General features: G+C 48.8%; 1 protein-coding gene across 1 annotated transcript in view; it reads left to right on the top strand.

The window, feature by feature from the left end:
- The window catches only part of CACNA1A (calcium channel, voltage-dependent, P/Q type, alpha 1A subunit), a 209890-nt gene that overhangs the window by 131038 nt on the left and 58783 nt on the right, over window positions 1–20069 (top strand). Inside the window, exons 12-19 of the mRNA XM_012728946.1 lie at window positions 2131–2243; window positions 3345–3457; window positions 3598–3729; window positions 3996–4068; window positions 5868–5985; window positions 6125–6192; window positions 9775–9881; window positions 11420–12229. Coding sequence (XP_012584400.1) covers window positions 2131–2243; window positions 3345–3457; window positions 3598–3729; window positions 3996–4068; window positions 5868–5985; window positions 6125–6192; window positions 9775–9881; window positions 11420–12229 — 1534 coding nt within the window. The remainder of the gene's footprint in view (window positions 1–2130; window positions 2244–3344; window positions 3458–3597; window positions 3730–3995; window positions 4069–5867; window positions 5986–6124; window positions 6193–9774; window positions 9882–11419; window positions 12230–20069) is intronic.

Here is a 20069-nt window from a genome sequence, read left to right on the forward strand (position 1 = left end):
ACCTAAGTCTGCCCCTAACTCACTATGTGACCTTGGACAAGTCATTACCATGGTCCCTCAGTTGAACACATCTTCAATCATAAGTTGTTTTTGTCCTATGTGTCACTAAGAAGTAAAACAATCTAAACTAGGGCATGCTTATTTTAAGATATACCCCAGTTTCAGAGATGTCAAAATGTGAACAAAAATGTCTGTCTTGGAATGTAAGGAGTGTGGTGGTTTCTCTGGGTCTCAAAAAAAATCACATGACCCTGAGCATTCTTCCAGGCCCATTGCTATGTGCAGATGATTCCTTCAGACCTGGCGCAGCAGCAGCTACCAGGTCTCCTGCTAGCTGGGAAACAAGCATCTTGGAAACTTGCAAGTCCTCCCAGAGTTGCTTCTGATAATTCTTGGAAGGCACCAGATGTTATGGACAGATTGCTTTCACTAATCATTTTGTCCTAGCGCCCCAACAGTTTCCCTCAGACTCTGGAAGCCCCTTGGCATCCTAAAATTAAGGGAGTTTCCACCAGAAATGAATGAGGATGAACTTGAGTCCGTTCAAACCACCTCTTAGAATGATGTAACATGCATTTTGACCTCTGTGACCAGAACTGAAATTTTTTTTAAAAGATTTATTTATTTATGCATACAGAACTGGGGTACAGGCCAGAGGCTCAGGGGCGGTGAGAGGCCTCACCAGAGACAGAGTGGGGAACAGAACAGGCAGATTGACGAAGTACACTGCTGAGAGGAGCAGTGGGCGGGTCAGGAGAGGTCTGCCGCGCCATGTGGTTACCCTCCCGGGCAGGTGGGAATCAAACTCATGCGGAAGCGGCTTTAGATTCTCAGTGCTGTGCTTTACCCTGCTGCACCACCAGAGAGGGCCCCAGAACTGAATTTTTTTTTAATTTATTTATTTATGCATACAAGAACTGGGGTACCAGCCAGAGGTGCTGGGGTGTGGGTATGTGAGAGGATTTACCAGAGACAGAGTGGGGAGCAGAACAGGTAGCTAGACAGAAAAACACTGCTGAGGGGAGCAGTGGGAGAGACAGGAGCATCTCCTGACTCCTGGCTCCACTATCTGCACATGGTCTGCTGCGCCATGTGGGTCACCTCTAGGGTGGGGAATCGAACTCGTGCTGCAGTGGCTGCAGATAGTTTCACAGAGCTGAGCTTTAACCTGTTACACCAAAACTGAAATTTTTAGTAGTCTGAGTCCCCTGTCACCCTTTTCTGAGTGTTTCCTCCCCTTAGAAACACACCCTTCTCCTTTCCCTCTACAAGGTACGTGCCCAGGCCCTCCTGGCTCCCAATCTTCCTACTCCATGCTACTCTTCCTGGCCCTCAGAAAAGGGCTGAGAATATCCATTTCTTTGGTGGGGCAAACAAACGCCCACATTTTACCTGTCCCCCGCCCCACATCTGCACTGCTGTGCTTCCCAAAAAACAATAGGCTTTCTCTGTTCAAGAATTTTTAGAATCAGCAAAAAAATGATTTCCAGCAAACATTTTCTGTCCAATTGGCTTTCCACATTGGGAGAGGTCTTGCCTTAGATCTGGGGTGATCAACTAAGTTCCTAATATAAGGGTTACGCATGAGACACCATTAGGGCTCTGGTTTTCCTTGGAGCTCAGGCATATGAAAGTGGATTAATTATAATTCTTAGATGATGACACCCTGGCATTGCAGGGCATTGTTATTTTGTTGCTTAGTTGGTTGGTGAGTTAGTTAAATTGTTTAGTCATGTTTACATATAATAAATGCACAGGAAACCCTCCCCACCCCACCACCAGCACAAAATGGAGATCCTTGGAAGTAACCTGCATCCATCTTTGATCCAATGAGGTCTAACACTACAATATGGGGGCCCATCAATGTTCTCTCTCTCTTTTTATGGTCAGCCAGGCGTGAATGGTGGTCAATTGTTGTTCTTTCCCTTAAGGGGGTTGGGGGGACTGAGGCGGTGGAAAGGAAGCATGGATGATCGTAGGCCAGAGCTGTCAAGGACTGCCTGCTCTCTCCCTGCCTGCCCTGGCGGGTGAGAAAGGGTTACTATCAATGGGAAAGCGGAGCCCCCTGCGACCGACCGCCTCCACCCCACACACCTAACCTCTTCTCTGTTTCCACCCCCTGCTTTCTAGACTATGCAGAATTCATTTTCTTAGGACTCTTTATGTCCGAAATGTTTATAAAAATGTACGGGCTTGGGACGCGGCCTTACTTCCACTCTTCCTTCAACTGCTTTGACTGCGGGGTAAGTGTTCTGGTTTCTGGAGTTCATCTCCCCAGCTCTCACTCAGAGTGGCTGATGCCTGGGGACCTCAAAGGGGCGGAGGCAGGGTCACGTCTGAGTAGGAGAGACTCAGCAGAATGCAAAAAGAGGAAGAGGGCAATCACAAACACTAGCTACAGAATACAGAGGGTGCAGGCCTCTCAGACCCTGCCAGGAGAAGAGCAACAGGGTGCAGAAAGAAGTGTGGTCTCCTTAAGGAAGCAGGGAAAACCCGACGGTTCTGCTGGGGTTCACCCGGAGAACCTCAGAATGTCCTGAACAGCCTTGTTTCTAATATAGACCAAACACCCCAAGCACCACTCTTAGAAGAACTGGCATGTGTGTGTGTAAGGCGTAGACAGACAGCCACCCCCACAGCAGGCGGGTCTCAGCTCAAACAGCAGAGGCGGGCAGGTGCTTGTAAGCCTGTCCCCACAGCCATGCTTCCGGTCGGTCGTGAAAGTTCAGATGCACAAGATTTAGCTATGTCAATGAGGAATGGTGCTTGGATACACTTAAAAGGCAAAGACCTCAAAAGCATTATGCTAAGTAAAAGAAGGCAGACGCAAAAGGTCACACTCCACATAATTCCATTTATATGAAATATCCGGAACCAGCAAATCCACAGAAACAGAGTAGATTAGTGGTTGAGGGGGGCTAGGAGCACAGGATTGCTCTTGGGCATAGAGTCTACTTTGGGGGTGACAAAAATGTTTTGGAGGTGATGGTTTTGCAACACTGTGAATAGACTAAATGCCCCTGAATTTAAATCACTTCAAATGATTTAAATTCAACTTAAATTGAGTGATTTTATGTAACTAAGGTGAATTTTACCTCAGGCTTTTTAAAAAGGCATGGAGATAGTTATTACAAAATTCAGAATGGCGATTATGTCTGGGGCCCCTGAGACCTCCCAAGGAGCCGACATGCCCTACCTTCACATAGGTGCTAGTTGCAGTGAGAGTTCTTGAGAGAGAAGGGATTAGAGGGGTCTGAGACCCTCACATTGCTTCCATTTGGGGTGTCATGGGTTGGGCTGCTGTGAGTCTCCACAGGGACACAGCATCTGGTCCTCGGTTCTAGGTTATCATCGGGAGCATCTTCGAGGTCATCTGGGCCGTCATAAAACCTGGTACGTCCTTTGGCATCAGCGTGTTACGAGCCCTCAGGTTATTGCGTATCTTCAAAGTCACAAAGTAAGTTTTGGGGGTCCCCTGGCATTCTGAGGGCCGGGATGGGGGCCGCTCCAGCAGGATGGGAAGGTGGGGTTCCACTGCCACCATCCTGGCCCAACCCAACCACCCACCCTTGTTCCCGACCCGGCCTTTTTTGGCAGGTACTGGGCGTCTCTCAGGAACCTGGTCGTCTCTCTTCTCAACTCCATGAAATCCATCATCAGCCTGTTGTTCCTCCTTTTCCTCTTCATCGTTGTCTTCGCCCTCTTGGGAATGCAACTCTTTGGTGGCCAGTAAGTGCTCAGTAGATATTCAAGTTCTGCTTCCCTGGAGTCTGACTGGAGACCAACCCCCCCACACACACACCCTGCCTCGTGATTCCCTCAGTGCCTCCTGAGATCTTACCCCTTCATCATGCAGCCTGTCCTCTTCACAACCCCGTTGCCCCTGACAAGCTAGGTGCCCTTCTGGGAAACAGAGGTGATAAAGGTGCTGCCCTGGGGGGACAAGATGGCAGTGGGGTGGGGTGTAAGGTGAAATGTCTGTGTCCTCCCTGCAGGTTTAATTTCGATGAAGGGACTCCTCCTACCAACTTCGACACTTTTCCAGCAGCAATAATGACAGTGTTTCAGGTACGACCTTCCACAGGCCCCACAGCACACAAGACCACACAGGGAAGTGCCTGGTCTGGTCTGGTCTGGTCTGGTCTGGAGGCAGAGGGAGGAGGAAGCGTGGGCAAGAGCTTTTATTGTGGTTTCTCAGGAAGGAAGAAGCACAAGAATGGCAGGATAAGCAGGCTTAGCATTGGCTGATTTGAAATATTTCGGCAAGCCCTGGGACTAGACCTAGTCAGCTGGGACCTGCCTTAGGGTGATTTCGGAAGGTGGTAAGCAGACCCTGAGTGTAAGGGTCCAGTTGAGGAGGCATTTGGTAGGGAAGCATGCTTCACAAGTTGTTCGCTCTCTCCAGGAAGTAGCTAGCCCTGGGTCTCTCCAAGGCCAACAGAGCTCCAGATGTCAGAGATTAGAACACAAAAATAAAATACAGTCCTCATCCCTAGATTGGAAGACACCTGGGCCCCGTGACCCTCGCCAGACCACCTCTGCACCCATGTAGCACACACCCAGAGCTCCGGACTAGGCTCGCTGGGGCTTCCAGGGCTTCCCCAGTGGGTTCTGTCTTAATGGGGACAGAGTCTGTGGGAAATGTGATTCTACTTTCCCCCTTTTCCAGGGTTTTAGGGAAGTTAGTTTCTAAATCAGATCCCCAGATAGGGAGTTGGAACAGGAACCATATATGAAGCCAAAGTCCCCACATAAATAGTAGTAATTGACACTCGCCTATCTTTAACACAGGAGGTTTGGGCCAAGAGCAATTCCCTAAGGACATTAGAAGTGTCTGGAAACATTTTTGGTTGTCACAGTGGTGTGTGTGGAGGGGGCACATCTAGCGAGTGGAGGCTCAACACCACAGTGCACAGACAGCCTCCACCACAGAACCTTGGTCCCAGATGTCAGCATTGCTGAGGCTCAGAAACCCTACAGTGACTCATGTCTGTCACTGTTACTTTCCCGTTTACTTGATCCTCATGGCCCTGTTAGAAAGGAGGGATGTTGGGTGGTCGCTTTACAACTGTGTGAGCTCCACACACATCCCCTCGGCCCCTCCATCAGCATCGGCACAGTCTCTACTTGCCAACAATCTGCCCCTGTGCTGGAGGCTTCTCTGGCCCCTGGCGCTGTCCCTGCCCCAGTCCAGAAATGCCAGGGCTGTGCGGCTTCAGCTACAGAAACACCTTTCTGACAGTTCTGTGGTTTGGAACTGTGGGAACTGGGCATTCACAGCACTAGTTCCTGGCGAGGTCTCTCTTCCAGCTTCCAAATAACTGCCTTTGCACTGTATCCTCACATGACAGAGACCAGCATGGGTAGAGAATGGACAGATAGACACAGAGAAAGACATTGACCATGAGAGACAGACACAGACAAGCTGACACCAAGTTCTCGGAAGTCTCTTCTTACAGAGGCCCTAATCCCGTCGTCAGGGCCCCGCTCTCATGACCTCATCCAACCTCAGTTATCTCTCATCTCCACATACTTAAGAGTCTACAACTTTGACATATGAATGTGGGAGCAGGTGGGGGTGGATGGGGATGTGAGCACAACTCAGTCCACAGCAATGTCCTCATTACGTCAGGGAAGGTTTAGCTATGTCAATGAGGAATGGGGGACCTTCCCCAGGGTCCCCTTTTCCTAAAATCCAGGTTGAGAGCCTCCTGGTACAGGGATGGCCCAGTCTGCTTACAGAAAAGATCCCTCAAAACAGAGGTTGAGGAAGAGCCAAATGGGCAGGTTCCAGCTCCACAGCTGCATCTTGGAGGGGCCCGCGGCTGAGAGGGGGGTTGGCTGTGTGTTTCTCTGTCCCCTTTCAGATCCTGACGGGCGAAGACTGGAATGAAGTTATGTACGACGGCATCAAATCTCAGGGGGGCGTGCAGGGCGGCATGGTGTTCTCCATCTACTTCATTGTGCTAACACTCTTCGGGAACTGTATCCTCCATGGGGACAAGAAGGGAGTGCTCCCTCAGCTGTCATGCAGAGCAGAGGGGCCAGGAGGGAGGAGATGGAGAGGGAACCCAAATACTCAGGGCCCAAGTCAAGATGCTTTCCCTAACTCTGGCTTCTGCAGACACCCTCCTGAACGTGTTCTTGGCCATCGCCGTGGATAATCTGGCCAATGCCCAGGAGCTCACTAAGGTGGAGTTGGTGGGAGAATGTTGCTCTGGAAAAGTTACCACCTGCTCATGGCAGATCAGGGCCATACCAGGCATGGTGGGGATGGGGATGCGGACACGCTCAGAACTTCTGCTGTGGTTGCACTGTGCCAGGGAGAAGTCAGCTCCTCCTGCTGAAACAGACTGTCCTTAATGAAGCAGATTCTGCAGGAGAGGAGACGGGAGGGGTAAGGCAGCGGGGTTGCCGCAGGAAACAGATGGCAAACTCCAGCGGAGTGCCCGTTTGTAGGGAGTAGGCAGCATCCAGGGACCTCCAAGGCATGGTGCAGCCCCCAGGCAGGCAGGCACCACTTTCAAGCTGAAAGGACAGGACAGCTAGAGAATAACCTCACAGGGTCCTGTGGCAGTGACTCCCATGGAGCCAGGCTTGCTATAATCGCCCCTTTGCAAAGGGGAAACTGAGGCTCTGAAAAGCAGTCATTGACCCCAGATGAAAAGACATTATAGCAGCTATGTATAGCATCGGGTTCTGCATGTCGGACACTAGGCACATTCTTGGTACACAGTCAGTGCTTAATAAAGTGTGTCTTTGTGAGTCATTTGGCAGAAGCTGGGCCCTGGACCAGAGCTCTCATTTTGCAGAGCTGGTCAAGGGGAGACTGGTATTTAATCTGCCCCTGGCAAGCTCCAGAACCTGAGTTTTTTACCCATACACCTGCTGGCTTTCAGCCCCCATGGGGCAGGTAATGATAAAAATGATCACAACTCCAGAGAACATAATTACCATCCTGTGTGTCAGGCACCAATAATCATGAGGGAGAGGTATTGTTAACCTCTTTTCACAGATGGGGAAATGAGGGATTAAGTAATCTTCATGTGGCCCCCAGAAGAGAATCTGGGGTCTGGGGAAGTGACCCTCCATGAGAGGAGAAACCCAGTCTCATTCACAGCCAGATGTACCTAGGGCAGCTTGGGAGTCAGTGGAAGGTAGGTCTAGCTGAGATAGGCTCTCAGTGACACAGCTTGTCCCCTGAGCAGGGTCACTGAGATGGTTACACAGGCTGTTCACTGCACAAATGGTTACACAGGTTGACACTTTCCAATTTGGAAGGAACAAAGGCTCCTTAGGGAGCTAGTGGAGTCCCATCTAAGCTTCATCCCAGCAGGCCATTGTGTAAGGCAGGGTCTTGCCCCGGTGTGGCAGGGCAGGCCTGGGCCTCCTTCAGCTCCATAGCCCACCCCAGAGCCTCAAGGTGTTCAGGACACCAGTTCATGGAACTGAACTGAACTGAGCAGACGTTGCCAACCCTCCATCTGCTGGCCCTGGCAGGAGGGAGAGAGAGTTTCCCGGGCACAGCTTCGACTGGGGGTTGGAGGGACGGAAGTCTCCACCATTCCAAGCAAACGACCATAGGCTGAGCCACCATGGAGCTGGCTGGCGTGTCTGCTCTGGGGCTGATCCAGCCATGAGCTCATCCAGTGTCCAGGGCCCATCCTCAAGAGGCTGTAGCCAGGTAGGTGGGAGAAGGGGAAGGAGAAAGGCAAGAGCATCTCTTGTGAAGTGTGGATATTCGTCTAGAGCCACATTCCTTCTTTCATTTATTCCACAAACATTTCCTGGGTATTTAATACCATGCGGCTGACATCCTGCTTCAGCCCCTCATGTGTTTTTATCTCATTTAATCCTCACAGAAACCCCAGGAGACAATTTCTTTCTGAGCCCTGCTTTACATATATTTATCATTCATTCAAAAGCATTTCTTGAGAGCCTAATTGCAAGTCCTGGCCTAGGAGCCAGAAATACAGTTATGAACAAAACAAGCAAAAATCCCTTCCCTCGTGGGGCTGACATTGGAATGGAAAAGTAATAAGATAGTGATAATTGCTAAGGAAATAAAAGTGAAATAGGGTAATTGGGGGGAAATTGAAAATTTAAGTAAAAATTGTTAAGCACAGAGAGGTTAAGTGATGTGCCCAAGGTCACACAGTAGTCAGTGGTGAGATGGGATTTAAGCCCAGGAGAGTGTAGAACTTGTTTCTTCAGCATACCCCCTGGTGCTTAAACTTGGAAGAGTATTTCATGTTCATCTGGGACTTGATTGGAAAAACAGATTCTGGGGCCCAATCCAGGTTCTTCAGGAGGCCTGTGAATCTGCATTTGCAGTGTTTCTGTGGCAGGTGGCCTGGGTGTGGTGGGTTTGGTGCCAGGACGAAGGGGGTCTTGAGAGCACAGGGTGGAGAGCCAGGCCCTGCTTCATGTTGTGACCTACCAGGAAAGTCCTGATCTGACCAGTCCCAGGCTGGTAAGGTTGCTTCCTGCCCCAGCGGTGGCAATGAGAGGAAAGGTGCCCACCACAGTGGGGCTTTTCTTTATGGTGGGTTTGTTTCTGGCTATTTTCTTTCTTGTTGCTTTTCTTTGCTTTGGTCTTTGTTGACTTTTCTGTTGTACGAATGAGGCCCTACATGAAAGCACAGGGATTCAGGCCCCTCAAACTTCTTTTTCTGTATGTAATTTTTTTAATACATTACATTTTTTTAAATACATTAATTTTTTTTCTGCATACAGAACTGGGGTACAAGTCAGAGGTGCAGGGATGGTGAGAGGATTCACCACACACAGAATGGGGAGCAGAACAGGCAGATCAATGAAGTACACTGCTGAGGAGAGCAGTGGGTGGGTCAGGAGAGGTCTGCTGCGCTACATGGATCACCTCTGGGGCTGGTGGGAATCGAACTCATGTGGAAGTGGCTTTAGCTTCTTACTGCTGTGCTTTAACCCGCCACTGAGGAGGGCCCTCTGTATGTATTTTTGAAACATCTACCCCACCTCTCTGAACCTAGCTGGCAAGCAGTCGAGTGCCTACAGCCCCTCTCCCACCTAGCCCAGGTGGTGTCTGGGATACAGGTATCTCTATGATTCCCACTCCAGAGGCTGTTGGCAAAGCATTAAGTAGGCCATGGGATGCTAGATTTTTCTGCCTGTGAGGCTAGTCAACATTTTTTTTCCTTAAGTCTTGGTTCAGAGAGCTTAAACAGCCAAGAAAATAGGGTGGGAGAGAAATCTTTACATTAATTTCTAACTCATAGAGATGGTTTACAGAAAATTCTCCACTGTGGGATGGGAAGAGAGTCTTTTTATTTTCCTCTGGCTGTGTGTTGAAATAGAGCTGAGGGCCCTCCCTCTTGGCCAAGGGGTTAAAGCGCAGCACTGTGAAGCTATCTGCATCCCCGGCCAGGGAGCTGACCCACATGATGAGTCAGACCTCTCCTGACCTGCCCGCTGCTCCCTTTAGCAGTGTATCTCAATTGATCTGCCTGTTCTGCTCCCCACTCTGTCTCTGGTGAACTCTCTCACCGCCCCCCCATACCTCTGACCTGTACCCCAGTTCTTATATGCATAAATAAATACATCTTTTTTAAAAAATGAACTGGGTATTGATTGAACTTGTACATTATGGAGTTAGCAGTACACTTACTGAACTTGGGAGTCCATTCCTATCCCAGACCTTGCGTCTGGTTGGATGACCCCTGGCTGACAGTAGGGTTAGAGAAGGGTCCCTGAGGCCCAATTATTTTTTATGAGCAGGAATCTTGTGCCTTTCAGGATGAACAAGAAGAAGAAGAAGCAGCCAACCAGAAACTTGCCCTACAGAAAGCCAAGGAGGTGGCCGAAGTGAGTCCTCTGTCCGCAGCCAACATGTCCATAGCTGTGTAAGTGCCCCTGACTCCAGGATGATATCCAGGTTCCTCAGCCTCTGTATTTTCCAAGTCGAGGATTTGCAGGTAGAGAGCAGTAATTGACAGGGTTGAGCTTGAAGAAGAGGTACTTCTGCCTTTCCACCTACTTTTCCTTAATAATGCCAAGCACAGTTCTAGGTGCTAGAGATGTATCATTAACAAGTTAACTGGGCTGTAGGGAGTGCTAGGGGAGGAGTTGTGATTTTAAATAAAATGGTCAGGGAAGCCTTATTGAGAAAGTGATAAGGCCTGAAGGAGGTGAGAGAGGAGCCCTGGGGGGTTTCCTGGGGATCAGGAAAACAGCAGAAACAGCATACATAAAGGCCCTGAGGCATGAATGTGCCGGGAATGCTTAGAGAAAGTGAAGAAGGCAGGTGTAATTGAAGGAGAGTGAATAAAGGGGAAGAATGGGAAGAGGAGAGGGCACAGAAGTGATGAATACACCCCACGGGCCTTGTGGATTAGTGGGGAGGACTTGGGCTTTTGCTCAGAGCCAGATGGGAGCCAGGGAAGATTTGAGCAGAGGGATAGGACCTGACTGCTCACAGGCACCCTCTGCAGCTTTCGGGGAATAAACCGAGGGACTTGATGCAGGAGTCAGGAAACCATATTAAAGAAGACTACATTGGTCATTGCAAAAGAAAGAGTGAATCAGGGTGGTAGCTAAGGGGGTAATGGATATACTTGTATTCTGGACAGATTGTAAAGGCAGAGCAGACAGATTGCTGGTAGGTAGAAGGTGGTGAAGGTCTTGATTAAAAGGATGCTCATTATCACTTATGTTCTGAATTGTGCCTTTTTGAGTGGCCCTGGAAACTTTTTAAACGCAAGGCAATGCATCAAGGGACAGCAAAGAAGGGACTCTTCGCCAAAATAGTAGGAGGTCCCTCTAGCAGGTACCCAGGAAAGCACATGAACAGACAGGGGGTCTTAAGAGAGCAGCCTATGGAATGGAGCTGCACAGGACCCTCTGCATGAGACGACCAATGTGCCCAAGCCCCGTGGAAAATCAGAAACACCCACTTGGACTCCAGCCTGCCAGTACTCCCAGTAGTGGCTTCCTGGTTGCTTTGCACCTGTGGCAAATAGGTACTGCTCTGCCCGGCTCTCCCTGAAAGCCCCAGACCTCCTGTGTCCCACACAAACATACATTGCGATTGAACAGTTCAGGGGTTAAAATATTTTAAACATCAAGGTTGCACCAAGAGGGTCATGTACTACAATTTTAAAAGGAGTGATGAGAGACACCCACCTAGGCTGAGGGCCCCACTAGAGCAAATACCCCACCAATCAAGATACATGCTAGATAGAGACGCCCACCTGGCCCAGGACAACTGTTAGGCAGAGACATCCAGCCAGGCTGGATATTCCACATGGATTGAGAGACCCACCTAAGCTAAGATGCCCACCTAGCTGGACATGTCCACCTGGATTGAAATTCTCATCCCCTGAGAAGTCCACGCAGCTTCCAGTCCCAGTGGCCCTCTAACCTTTACGTCCCTGCCTTGCAGAAAGGAGCAACAGAAGAACCAGAAGCCGACCAAGTCAGTGTGGGAGCAGCGGACAAGTGAGATGAGGAAGCAGAACCTGTTGGCCAGCCGGGAGGCCCTGTACAATGAGATGGACCCTGATGAGCGCTGGAAGGCCTCATATGCCCGGCACCTGCGGCCAGACATGAAGACCCATCTGGACCGGCCACTGGTGGTCGACCCCCAGGAGAACCGCAACAACAACACCAACAAGAGCAGGGCAGCCGAGCCCACGGTGGACCAGCGCCTCGGCCAGCAGAGAGCTGAAGACTTCCTCAGGAAACAGGCCCGGTACCATGACCGGGCCCGGGACCCCAGTGGCTCCATGGGTCTGGATGCCCAGAGGCCCTGGGCTGGCAGCCAGGAGGCAGAGCTGAGCCGAGAGGGGCCTTATGGCCGTGAGTCGGACCACCACACCAGGGAGGGCAGCCTGGAACAGCCAGGCTTCTGGGAGGGTGAGGCTGAGCGAGGCAAACCCGGGGACCCCCACCGCAGGCACGCTCGCCGGCAGGGGGGCAACAGAGAGAGCCGTAGTGGCTCCCCCCGCACAGGAGCAGACGGGGAGCCCCGAAGGCATCGGACCCACCGCAGGCTGGGTGAGGAGGGCACAGAGGACAAGGCTGATCGAAGGTCCCGCCACCGTGAGGGCAGCCGCCCAGCCCGGGGCGGCGAAGGCGAGGGCGAGGGTCCAGATGGTGGTGAGCGAAGGAGGCGGCACCGGCATGGCCCTCCAGCCACGTATGACACTGACACGCGGAGGGAAGACAAAGAGCGCAGGCATCGCAGGAGGAAGTAAGTGGAGGCAACCTCCGAAGGGGGGGGTGGTGATGATAACAGCTAAGGTGGCATCTGCTGTGTGCCTAGTACTCCTGAGCAGCTCCTTAATCTTCTCAACAATCCCTGAAAATAAATGCTGTAGTCATAGCATGTCATTTTCACAGATGGGGAGATCAAGACGTGGAATGACTTGCCCAATATCACACAGCTAATAAATGGCCTTGAACCCAAGTTGTCTGTCACCAGAGGCTGCAGACAGACCATTTCATTACAGACCAAACACTACAAAAAAAAAAAAAAAAAAAAAGATATCAGTATGTTACCAAAACAAAATAAAATGAAAAAAAAAAAAAAAAAACAGATAGCTCTACAATGTGCTTGCTGTGTGACCTTGGGAAAGTGAATTTCCATCTCTGGGCCTCAGTTTTCTCTCCTGTAAAATGAGAATAGCACGATCTAATTGGGTCATTGCTGGAATTAGACAAGCTAATACATGGAAAGGGCCCAAAAGAACAAGTGACACATTAGTGCTTGGTAAATTTAGACCAAGTTTAGCTGTTACTGAGCCTACTATCTTTTTACCTAATGCTATTCCTGGAGGATTTAAAAAGCTACTCTGGGCCCTTGGAATTGAATCAGGGTTCAGAGTTTCTAAAGGTATTTTCCAGGCCAACTTCCCTGCCCAGCCAGAAACAGCACCTGTTTTATAATAATTTGTAATGCTTTTTTAAAGACCCTATGGTGATTCCACATCATACATACATACATGTTGAAAAAGGCATTGTTCTTTTATTAATTAATGTTCTCTTGGTGTTATGTATCACCATTAGGGCATCACATTGATTTTTTAATGAGGTGTTTAAGTGCCTCTGTTGGATGACATATGCACTAGGCCAGCACTCCTTGAAATTTAATCCCCAGGGTTCTTGTTAAAATAGACTCTAATTCAGTAGATCTCGGTCTCCACCTGAGATGCTGCACATCTAAGGCACTCCCAGGAGAGTCTGATGCTAGTCTAGGGACCACACTTTGCGTAATGCATAATGAGGCCAGAGTGAAGTCATTCTGGTGCAGGCACCTGCACACACAACCACCCTGCTGAGGCAGGTGCAAAGGCTGACTGCCTCAGGTTGTCCAAACAACTCAAATGACATGAGGGAGCTGCCACACTGTCCAGATATTCCAAAACAGGGAACACTTCCCGAGAAGGTTTTATATGAAATCCCCCTTCATTTTGTCCAGCACGGCCATGCTCTGATGAACGACAGGGGTGCATGCTGAGAAGTACAATATTAGGCAGTTTCAATGTTGTAAGAAACATTATCGAGTATAATTACACAAGCTTAGACTCTGTGGGAACCACATCATACGTGCATTCCGGTGTTGATCAAAACATCATTAAATGACATGTGAGCATAGTTAATCCAGGGAAATACAATATATATTTAAACCATTAAAAAAAACTTGATGCCCATATGTAAAACAGACTTAGGTTAAAATTAAAACACTGATCAAGCAGTGTTTTACAAGCAGATTTCTCCTCTGTGTACGGGACATTGAAAATTATGAAAGAAACAGGATTATTCTTTCCCATATGGGATTGCTTTGCATTTGGTAAGACCCAGAGTATACGTGCCCTCCTTTTCCTAAATGCCCACGGAGCTCCCCAGGGATTATGTCACTAGTTCATTCTTTCTGTCAGCATTTACCAAGTGCCACTCTATCTAACCCAGTGCTGTAGATTTGATCCGGTACAGTCACACCTCATTCAGCAAGGGTATGTTTCTAAGGGATGCATCATTAAGCTATCTTGTCTTTGTGCAAACATCATAGAGTTTGCTGAAACCAATCCACTACACACCCAGGCCATAAATCAGAGTCTCCATCATGACCAGTTGTGTCTGACGATGATCAGCATACTGTGGAGAAGTTCTGAGAAAGATCACAAAGAACCGTGTCCAGGGCAGGCTTCCAGAGTAAAAATCTGAGATAGGAATGACATGAGCAGACAGTGTAAAGGCCCTGAGGTAGACCTGAAGGAGGCTATTAGGTTAAGAGAGAGCAACAAACAAATTAAAGGGACAGCGATGGATCAATAGGGACTTGAGTCATTTCAGAGCTACAGGATATCACTGAAAGGATTATACAGGAATAAAGTGTTTAGCATTGGATTTCATAATTAAGAACCAGTGACTTGTCATTTTTGTATCTACTATTTTTTTAAAGATTTATTTATTTATGTATACAGAACTGGGGTACAGGCCAGAGATACAGGGAGTGAGAAGGTTCACCAGAGACAGAGTGGGGAGCAGAACAAGCAGATCAACAAAGTACACTGTTGAGCAGTGGGCAGGTCAGGAGAGGTCTGCCAGCCATGTGGGTCACCTCCCTGGCCTGGGATCATATTCGTGCTGAAGGGTTGTGGCTTCATGGTGCTGTGCTTTAACCCATTGTGCTACCAGGGAGGGCCCTCTACTATTATTGAGGGAGTCAGGATGATGGCACACCCTGGTGATAAAGGGGAGGACCCTAAAGCCAGTGGTCATCCTCCTTCTCTATCACTTCCTGGCTTTTGACTTGCAGTTTGTCTCGTTCCCTCTCTGAGCCTTTGTTTCCTCACTTGTGGAGGGAAGAACAGTAGCTACTTACTAGACTAAAGGTCAGATGAGTTAATTCATATAAAATATGTATTACATTTGTCTGGCTTATAATAAGCGCTCAATATATATTAGCTTTTACTAGTATTAGTACTAAGCTAGTATTAATATTAGCAACGAAGTGTTAATAAGGTGTAGTAATAGTAATGGCAGTTATTATTACCATCAACACTGTCTCATTAGTAAGCATAAAAAACAACTTTAGGGCCATGTGCTTTAAATTTTCTGCTCCAGCTCCCACCTTTTATAGATGGGAAAACTGAGGCCCAGACAGAGGAAGAGTTTTCCCCAAGGACATCCATCCATGTCAACAGCTTTCCAGAATCCTACAGATGGCCTCTGCTCCCTTTCATCTCCAAAGGAAAACAGTACAGATTTGGGAAAACCCCAAATCTGCACCAGGAGGTTACTGATCATTTCAATATATTTTTTAAAGCAAATATCAGGTTCTTTGGGGCAAAAAAGGTTATGTCTTGCAAGGTCGAATTGCACAGCCTCCTTGTTTTTGCTTGTATTCTCCCACTCAGTCTTGGCTTCCAAAATCAGACAGAAAGCTCGAGGACACTTCTCGCTTGCATCTCAGCTGGGTTACTCCCATGTTACCTGGCGTGGCAAATGCCCTGGTCAGGGGTGCTGTTCACTTGGCTGACACAAAGATTCTAATATTTGTTGAAATAAGACTTCAAGGATATTCAGGCTCTTTTAGAGAAAAAAAAATCCAAGGTGAGCCATTCATTTGCTTAAAAACCCTAAGAGTGATGAAGATACAACTTTGAGAGTATAACATGCCATAAAAGACAGTGGGTTCCATACAGTGACAAGAGGCTCAGAGGTCAGCCTCATGCATTCTTGCTCATCATTCCTCAGCCTTTCCCCAAACATGCTCTGTGTGGACCACTGTAACGCACATAACTCTTTTCTTTCTGTTCATCGTCTTCCCCCTTTCCCACCCTCACCTCTCCCTCTCTTCCCCATTGGAGACACCCACCCAGGTGACTGAGGCCAGTGGCAACCCAGGGTGAGCAAAGAAAGGATGGGCTGGCTTTCCCTGACTCCCAGTGCAAAGCTGTGGCTCACAGGGTGTCCACCATCCCCCGCAGCCAAGCCTCCTGCTAGGCTTGGCTGAGTGAGGGGAGCCTCTGCCAAGACCTGTGGCACCCCAGAATTAATAGCTCAGCTGCTTGTGTCCTGATTCCACCTGCTCCCATCACCATGACAACCTCCTTCCCCCCAAGGAGCAAGAAGAGAGACTGGACGCCTGAACCTCACTGTTTATCCTGCATTGGAACGGGGTGGGGGAGGGGTGGGAACACTTCATCCTTTTACTCCCTGATTCTTAGAACATGCCCAGTGGGCCCTCACCAGTCTCCTCAGCACCCTCATTCCATGCACCCCAATTTGTTCACTGCCTCTGTTTCTTCACGGAGTGGTACTCTATCTTGAGAGCTCGAGGGCCAGAGTCCAGATTAGCTTGTCTGTAGCTGAGTAACCCTGGGCACTTGATTTTGCCTCTCTGGGCTCCGGTTTCCACATCTGTGAAATGGGTCTGATCTTAGCTGATACTGTGGTTGTGGGATTAAATGGCTTCATTACATGCAGGTTCTTAGGACAGGTGGGGGCTCAAGGGTGGAGATAATTAGCAGCTGCTGCTATTATCATTCCCAGATAACTGAGACTACCCCCTGGATCTAGGCCAGAGCCTGCGTGGGGTGCGTGTCCACAGCCCTTGGCAGAGAAACCGAAGTGATTCTCTGGCAGAGGCGCTGGTACAGGACAGGAATTATGCAACTGGCTTTCTATTCAGGGCAGATAATGGCAGATCCCCAAGGGGTGTTGGGGGAGGGGGCTAACTTCAAAGTTTTCTGCCCCCATTGAGTTCTCCTGGGAGACACTTGGAAAAAAAACCTCCTGGAGACTGTCAGCACCTGCAGGCTGAGCTTATTAAAACTGCAGGACAAAAAAAAAAAACAAAAAAAAAAAAACTGCAGGGCAGAGAAAGTAAAAAGAAGACAAAACAAAATCCACAGGTCCCCTTTCGAGCCAGACAAGGGCCTCTTCGCCTGGTGCCTGAGGGTGAAAAATACCCCCGAACTTTCATCATGGTCCCCAGGGATGTGTCATGTCTTATGTGGCACCCTGACAGGTACCTGTGTGCTGAGAAGTGCATCATTGAGCGATTCCATCACCACAGCACTGTCAGCAAGGGTGATTCTTGCAGCCCTCACAGCACAGCCTGCTACTCAGCGCTTGGGACACAGTGGTCTCTGCAGTCTCTGGACAAGAGAAATGTCATTTTGCGACATGTGATTGTTATTTAGTGTGGCTCTTTGGATAGTGCCAAAGAATGTAGGTTTTCTTTGAAGTGATAACTTATCCAAGCTTGCTTTTTGAAAATATATACAGAAGTGAGACAGTGTTTCCAGTCAGGTTTTCAAATGACACACAAATTCTAAAAAAAACTCAGAGTGGGCTGGGCAAGACATTCGGGAAATAAGAGTTTGGAATTTTTTTCCATTCTGTTGGCACCCTTGCAGCTGTCCTGAGCCAGACACACTTGGCCTGTAAACCCTGGCCTTGGCCTTTCCTCAGCTGGTACACTTTTCTCTCCAGTCCTGCCTATCTCCATGCTGTCTTCTCTCCTGTGTGTCTTCTGTCTTTTCTAAGGTCACTTGTCATTGGATTCAGAATTCACACTAATCCAGGATTAGCTCTCTCAGAAGCCAACCTTAACTTTATCACATCTGCAAACTTTTTCCAAGGAAGGTCATGTCACAGCTTCTGGGTGGACATTGCTTTTGAGAGGACACAATTAAACCAACTACAGTCCACCTTCTGACCCCCCTCCCACACTATGTGTCAGATATATTCACTCTATCCCAACAAACCCTAAAAGTTCAACCATTATAACATTGGCTCAGAAACTCCAGATCTCATCTTCTAGCCTGGGTTTGGAAGAGATGCTGGGTGTGACACACATGAAGGCAAAGTTCTTCTCCATCATGGGCCTGGAAACTAAAGACAAGTTACCTGCTTCTATAAGAGTGATGGGACAGTCACAGGGTGGCACTATATGGCAAAAGTTGGAGTGATTTAAGTGTCACTGGTTCTAAGCAAATTCTGAAGTCAGCAGGGCAGAGTCCATTAAGATCTGAAGTTATTCCATAAAGACTCCCTGATTTTACCATCCCAAGGTATGGGTGAGAAAACAGACTGACATACAAGGGACAATCAAGCACATTGCACCAGGATCCCCACTTTGGTCTCAAAAGCGTAGGGAAGATCCTACTACTGTCCCAGTAAAGATGAGGCCACTGCATTGAGAGAGGCTTAATCAAGTGGCAGAGAGTCACACAGCTGCTAAGTGGCATTGCTGAGACTAACACCAGGTTGTTCTGTCTTCCATAGAAACAAAGACAAAAATGAGGAAGATGATGCCAATGGTTTGGCCAGTCTGTTTCACTCTTAAGTGTGAGATGCAGGGCTTGGTACTGGGTCTGGAGGAACAGGCCAGTGCTGGGGGCTTCCACCCCTGTGACTGTGTCTACTCCCCTTGCTGTTCAGAGAACACGTGCTATCTGAGCACTGTCTTCTGCTTGCTTCTGGCCTCTCCATTCTGTGTAATGGCAACAGCCTGACACAACTGTCCTCTAGTATGATTCTGCTTCTCTAGGTGTCAGTTTCCACACCTATATAATGAGAGCAGAAGCAATCCCAGCCTCATGAGATTGTTCAAGAAGTTGATGAGTTCAGATAGAACCGCTAACCATGCCAGTGAGCGCCAAGGATTCACAGCACTTTCCATCTGAAAGCTAAGCTTCTAGGACATCCCAGACTTCTCAGTCAGAGGCCTAGTTTCAAGCGGGGGGTTGCCATCCACATGCTGAAGTCAAGATCCAAGCTGCCTTGGCCACCAACTCTGGCTGCTGTTCTCTCATCTGTAAAATGGGAATAACAACACCACCCACTTCCTGTGCTTAGCCTGAGGACTAGGAGAGCTGACCCATGCAAAGTCTGGCACACAACAAGTACTAATAAGTTTGAGCTGTATGAGAAGTGGGGGGCACAGGTTGCAGAATTTGAAGTTCCCTTTAAGAAGAGCCAGAGGATGGAATTCGGGGCTGCAGCGCACTCTGGATGGAGAGAGGAATCATTAAGAGCATAGACTACAAGTGTCTGGTGTTTCCCACAAATGGACTTTGTTGAGGCCTGTGTCCAAGGATTGAGAAAGGACAGTGGCTCTTCTCTGAGCATCGAGGTCTCTGAGGGGGTAGCTGGAGGCAAACAGAGCAAAGTCAGGGGCCGAGCCCTCAGGGGAGGCAGCACCACCAGGCCTGTGTACAGGGCCAGCTGAGGGTGGACATGCAGTGGTCCGAGAGTCACCAGGCAGGTTCCGTCCCCCAGACACCCTCACTAGGACCCTGGCTCCCGGGGTTCTCTGGCAAGCAGGGTGAGCATGCAGATGGGAGGAGATGGGGGCTGATGGGAGTCTGGGCTAATAGGACTCAGGGCCTCAGTGTTCTCATTGGGAAAATGGGGCATTTACTTACCACTTCACAAGAGTGATCAAAAGTTTACCATGGATTCAGCCCAATTATGGACCCTGACAAGAGAGACAAAAGTAAACCTCTGGCCTCTGGGAGCTGATGTCCCAGTAGAACTTAGGGTAGAAAAACCTCAGCAAGGACATTTGCTTTTTCCTCTCCCACTCTGAGGCTCCAAGCACACACACTCACGTCTTCTCATGTCATCTGCGTGATGTTAATTATTTGAGCAACTAAGGTGCCAAACTCCATCCCACTCAGCTCCCACACTCCCAACCTCCAGCCACTTGGCACCTCAACTTCAGCAGGTCTGTTCTCATCACGGAGCCTTTACACTCGCCTGTTCCCCCGCCTACTGGGATTTGTCCACAACTGGATTCCTGCAAGAAATTTTCTTGTTCATTTACCAACTGTGTGGCCTTAAGCAAGCAACTTCTCTGAGCTTCTGGTTTTTTCATCTATAAAGTGATGCTAATAATTGGTCTTCAGAAGGCTGAGGATTGAGGTTTTATTGCAAGATAAGTGCTTAGAGTGGCACCAAGCAGTTTGTGTTACCGAAGTATTTGCTGTTATTATTTCTATTGTTCTTTCTTCTTATATGTATGTATCACCTGCTTCGCCTGATGGGAATATTGGGAGTGAACAGACATCCTACGG

The sequence above is a fragment of the Condylura cristata genome, unplaced genomic scaffold, assembly GCF_000260355.1.
Source record: "Condylura cristata isolate star-nosed mole 26May11 unplaced genomic scaffold, ConCri1.0 scaffold00024, whole genome shotgun sequence".
Lineage (NCBI taxonomy): Eukaryota > Metazoa > Chordata > Mammalia > Eulipotyphla > Talpidae > Condylura > Condylura cristata.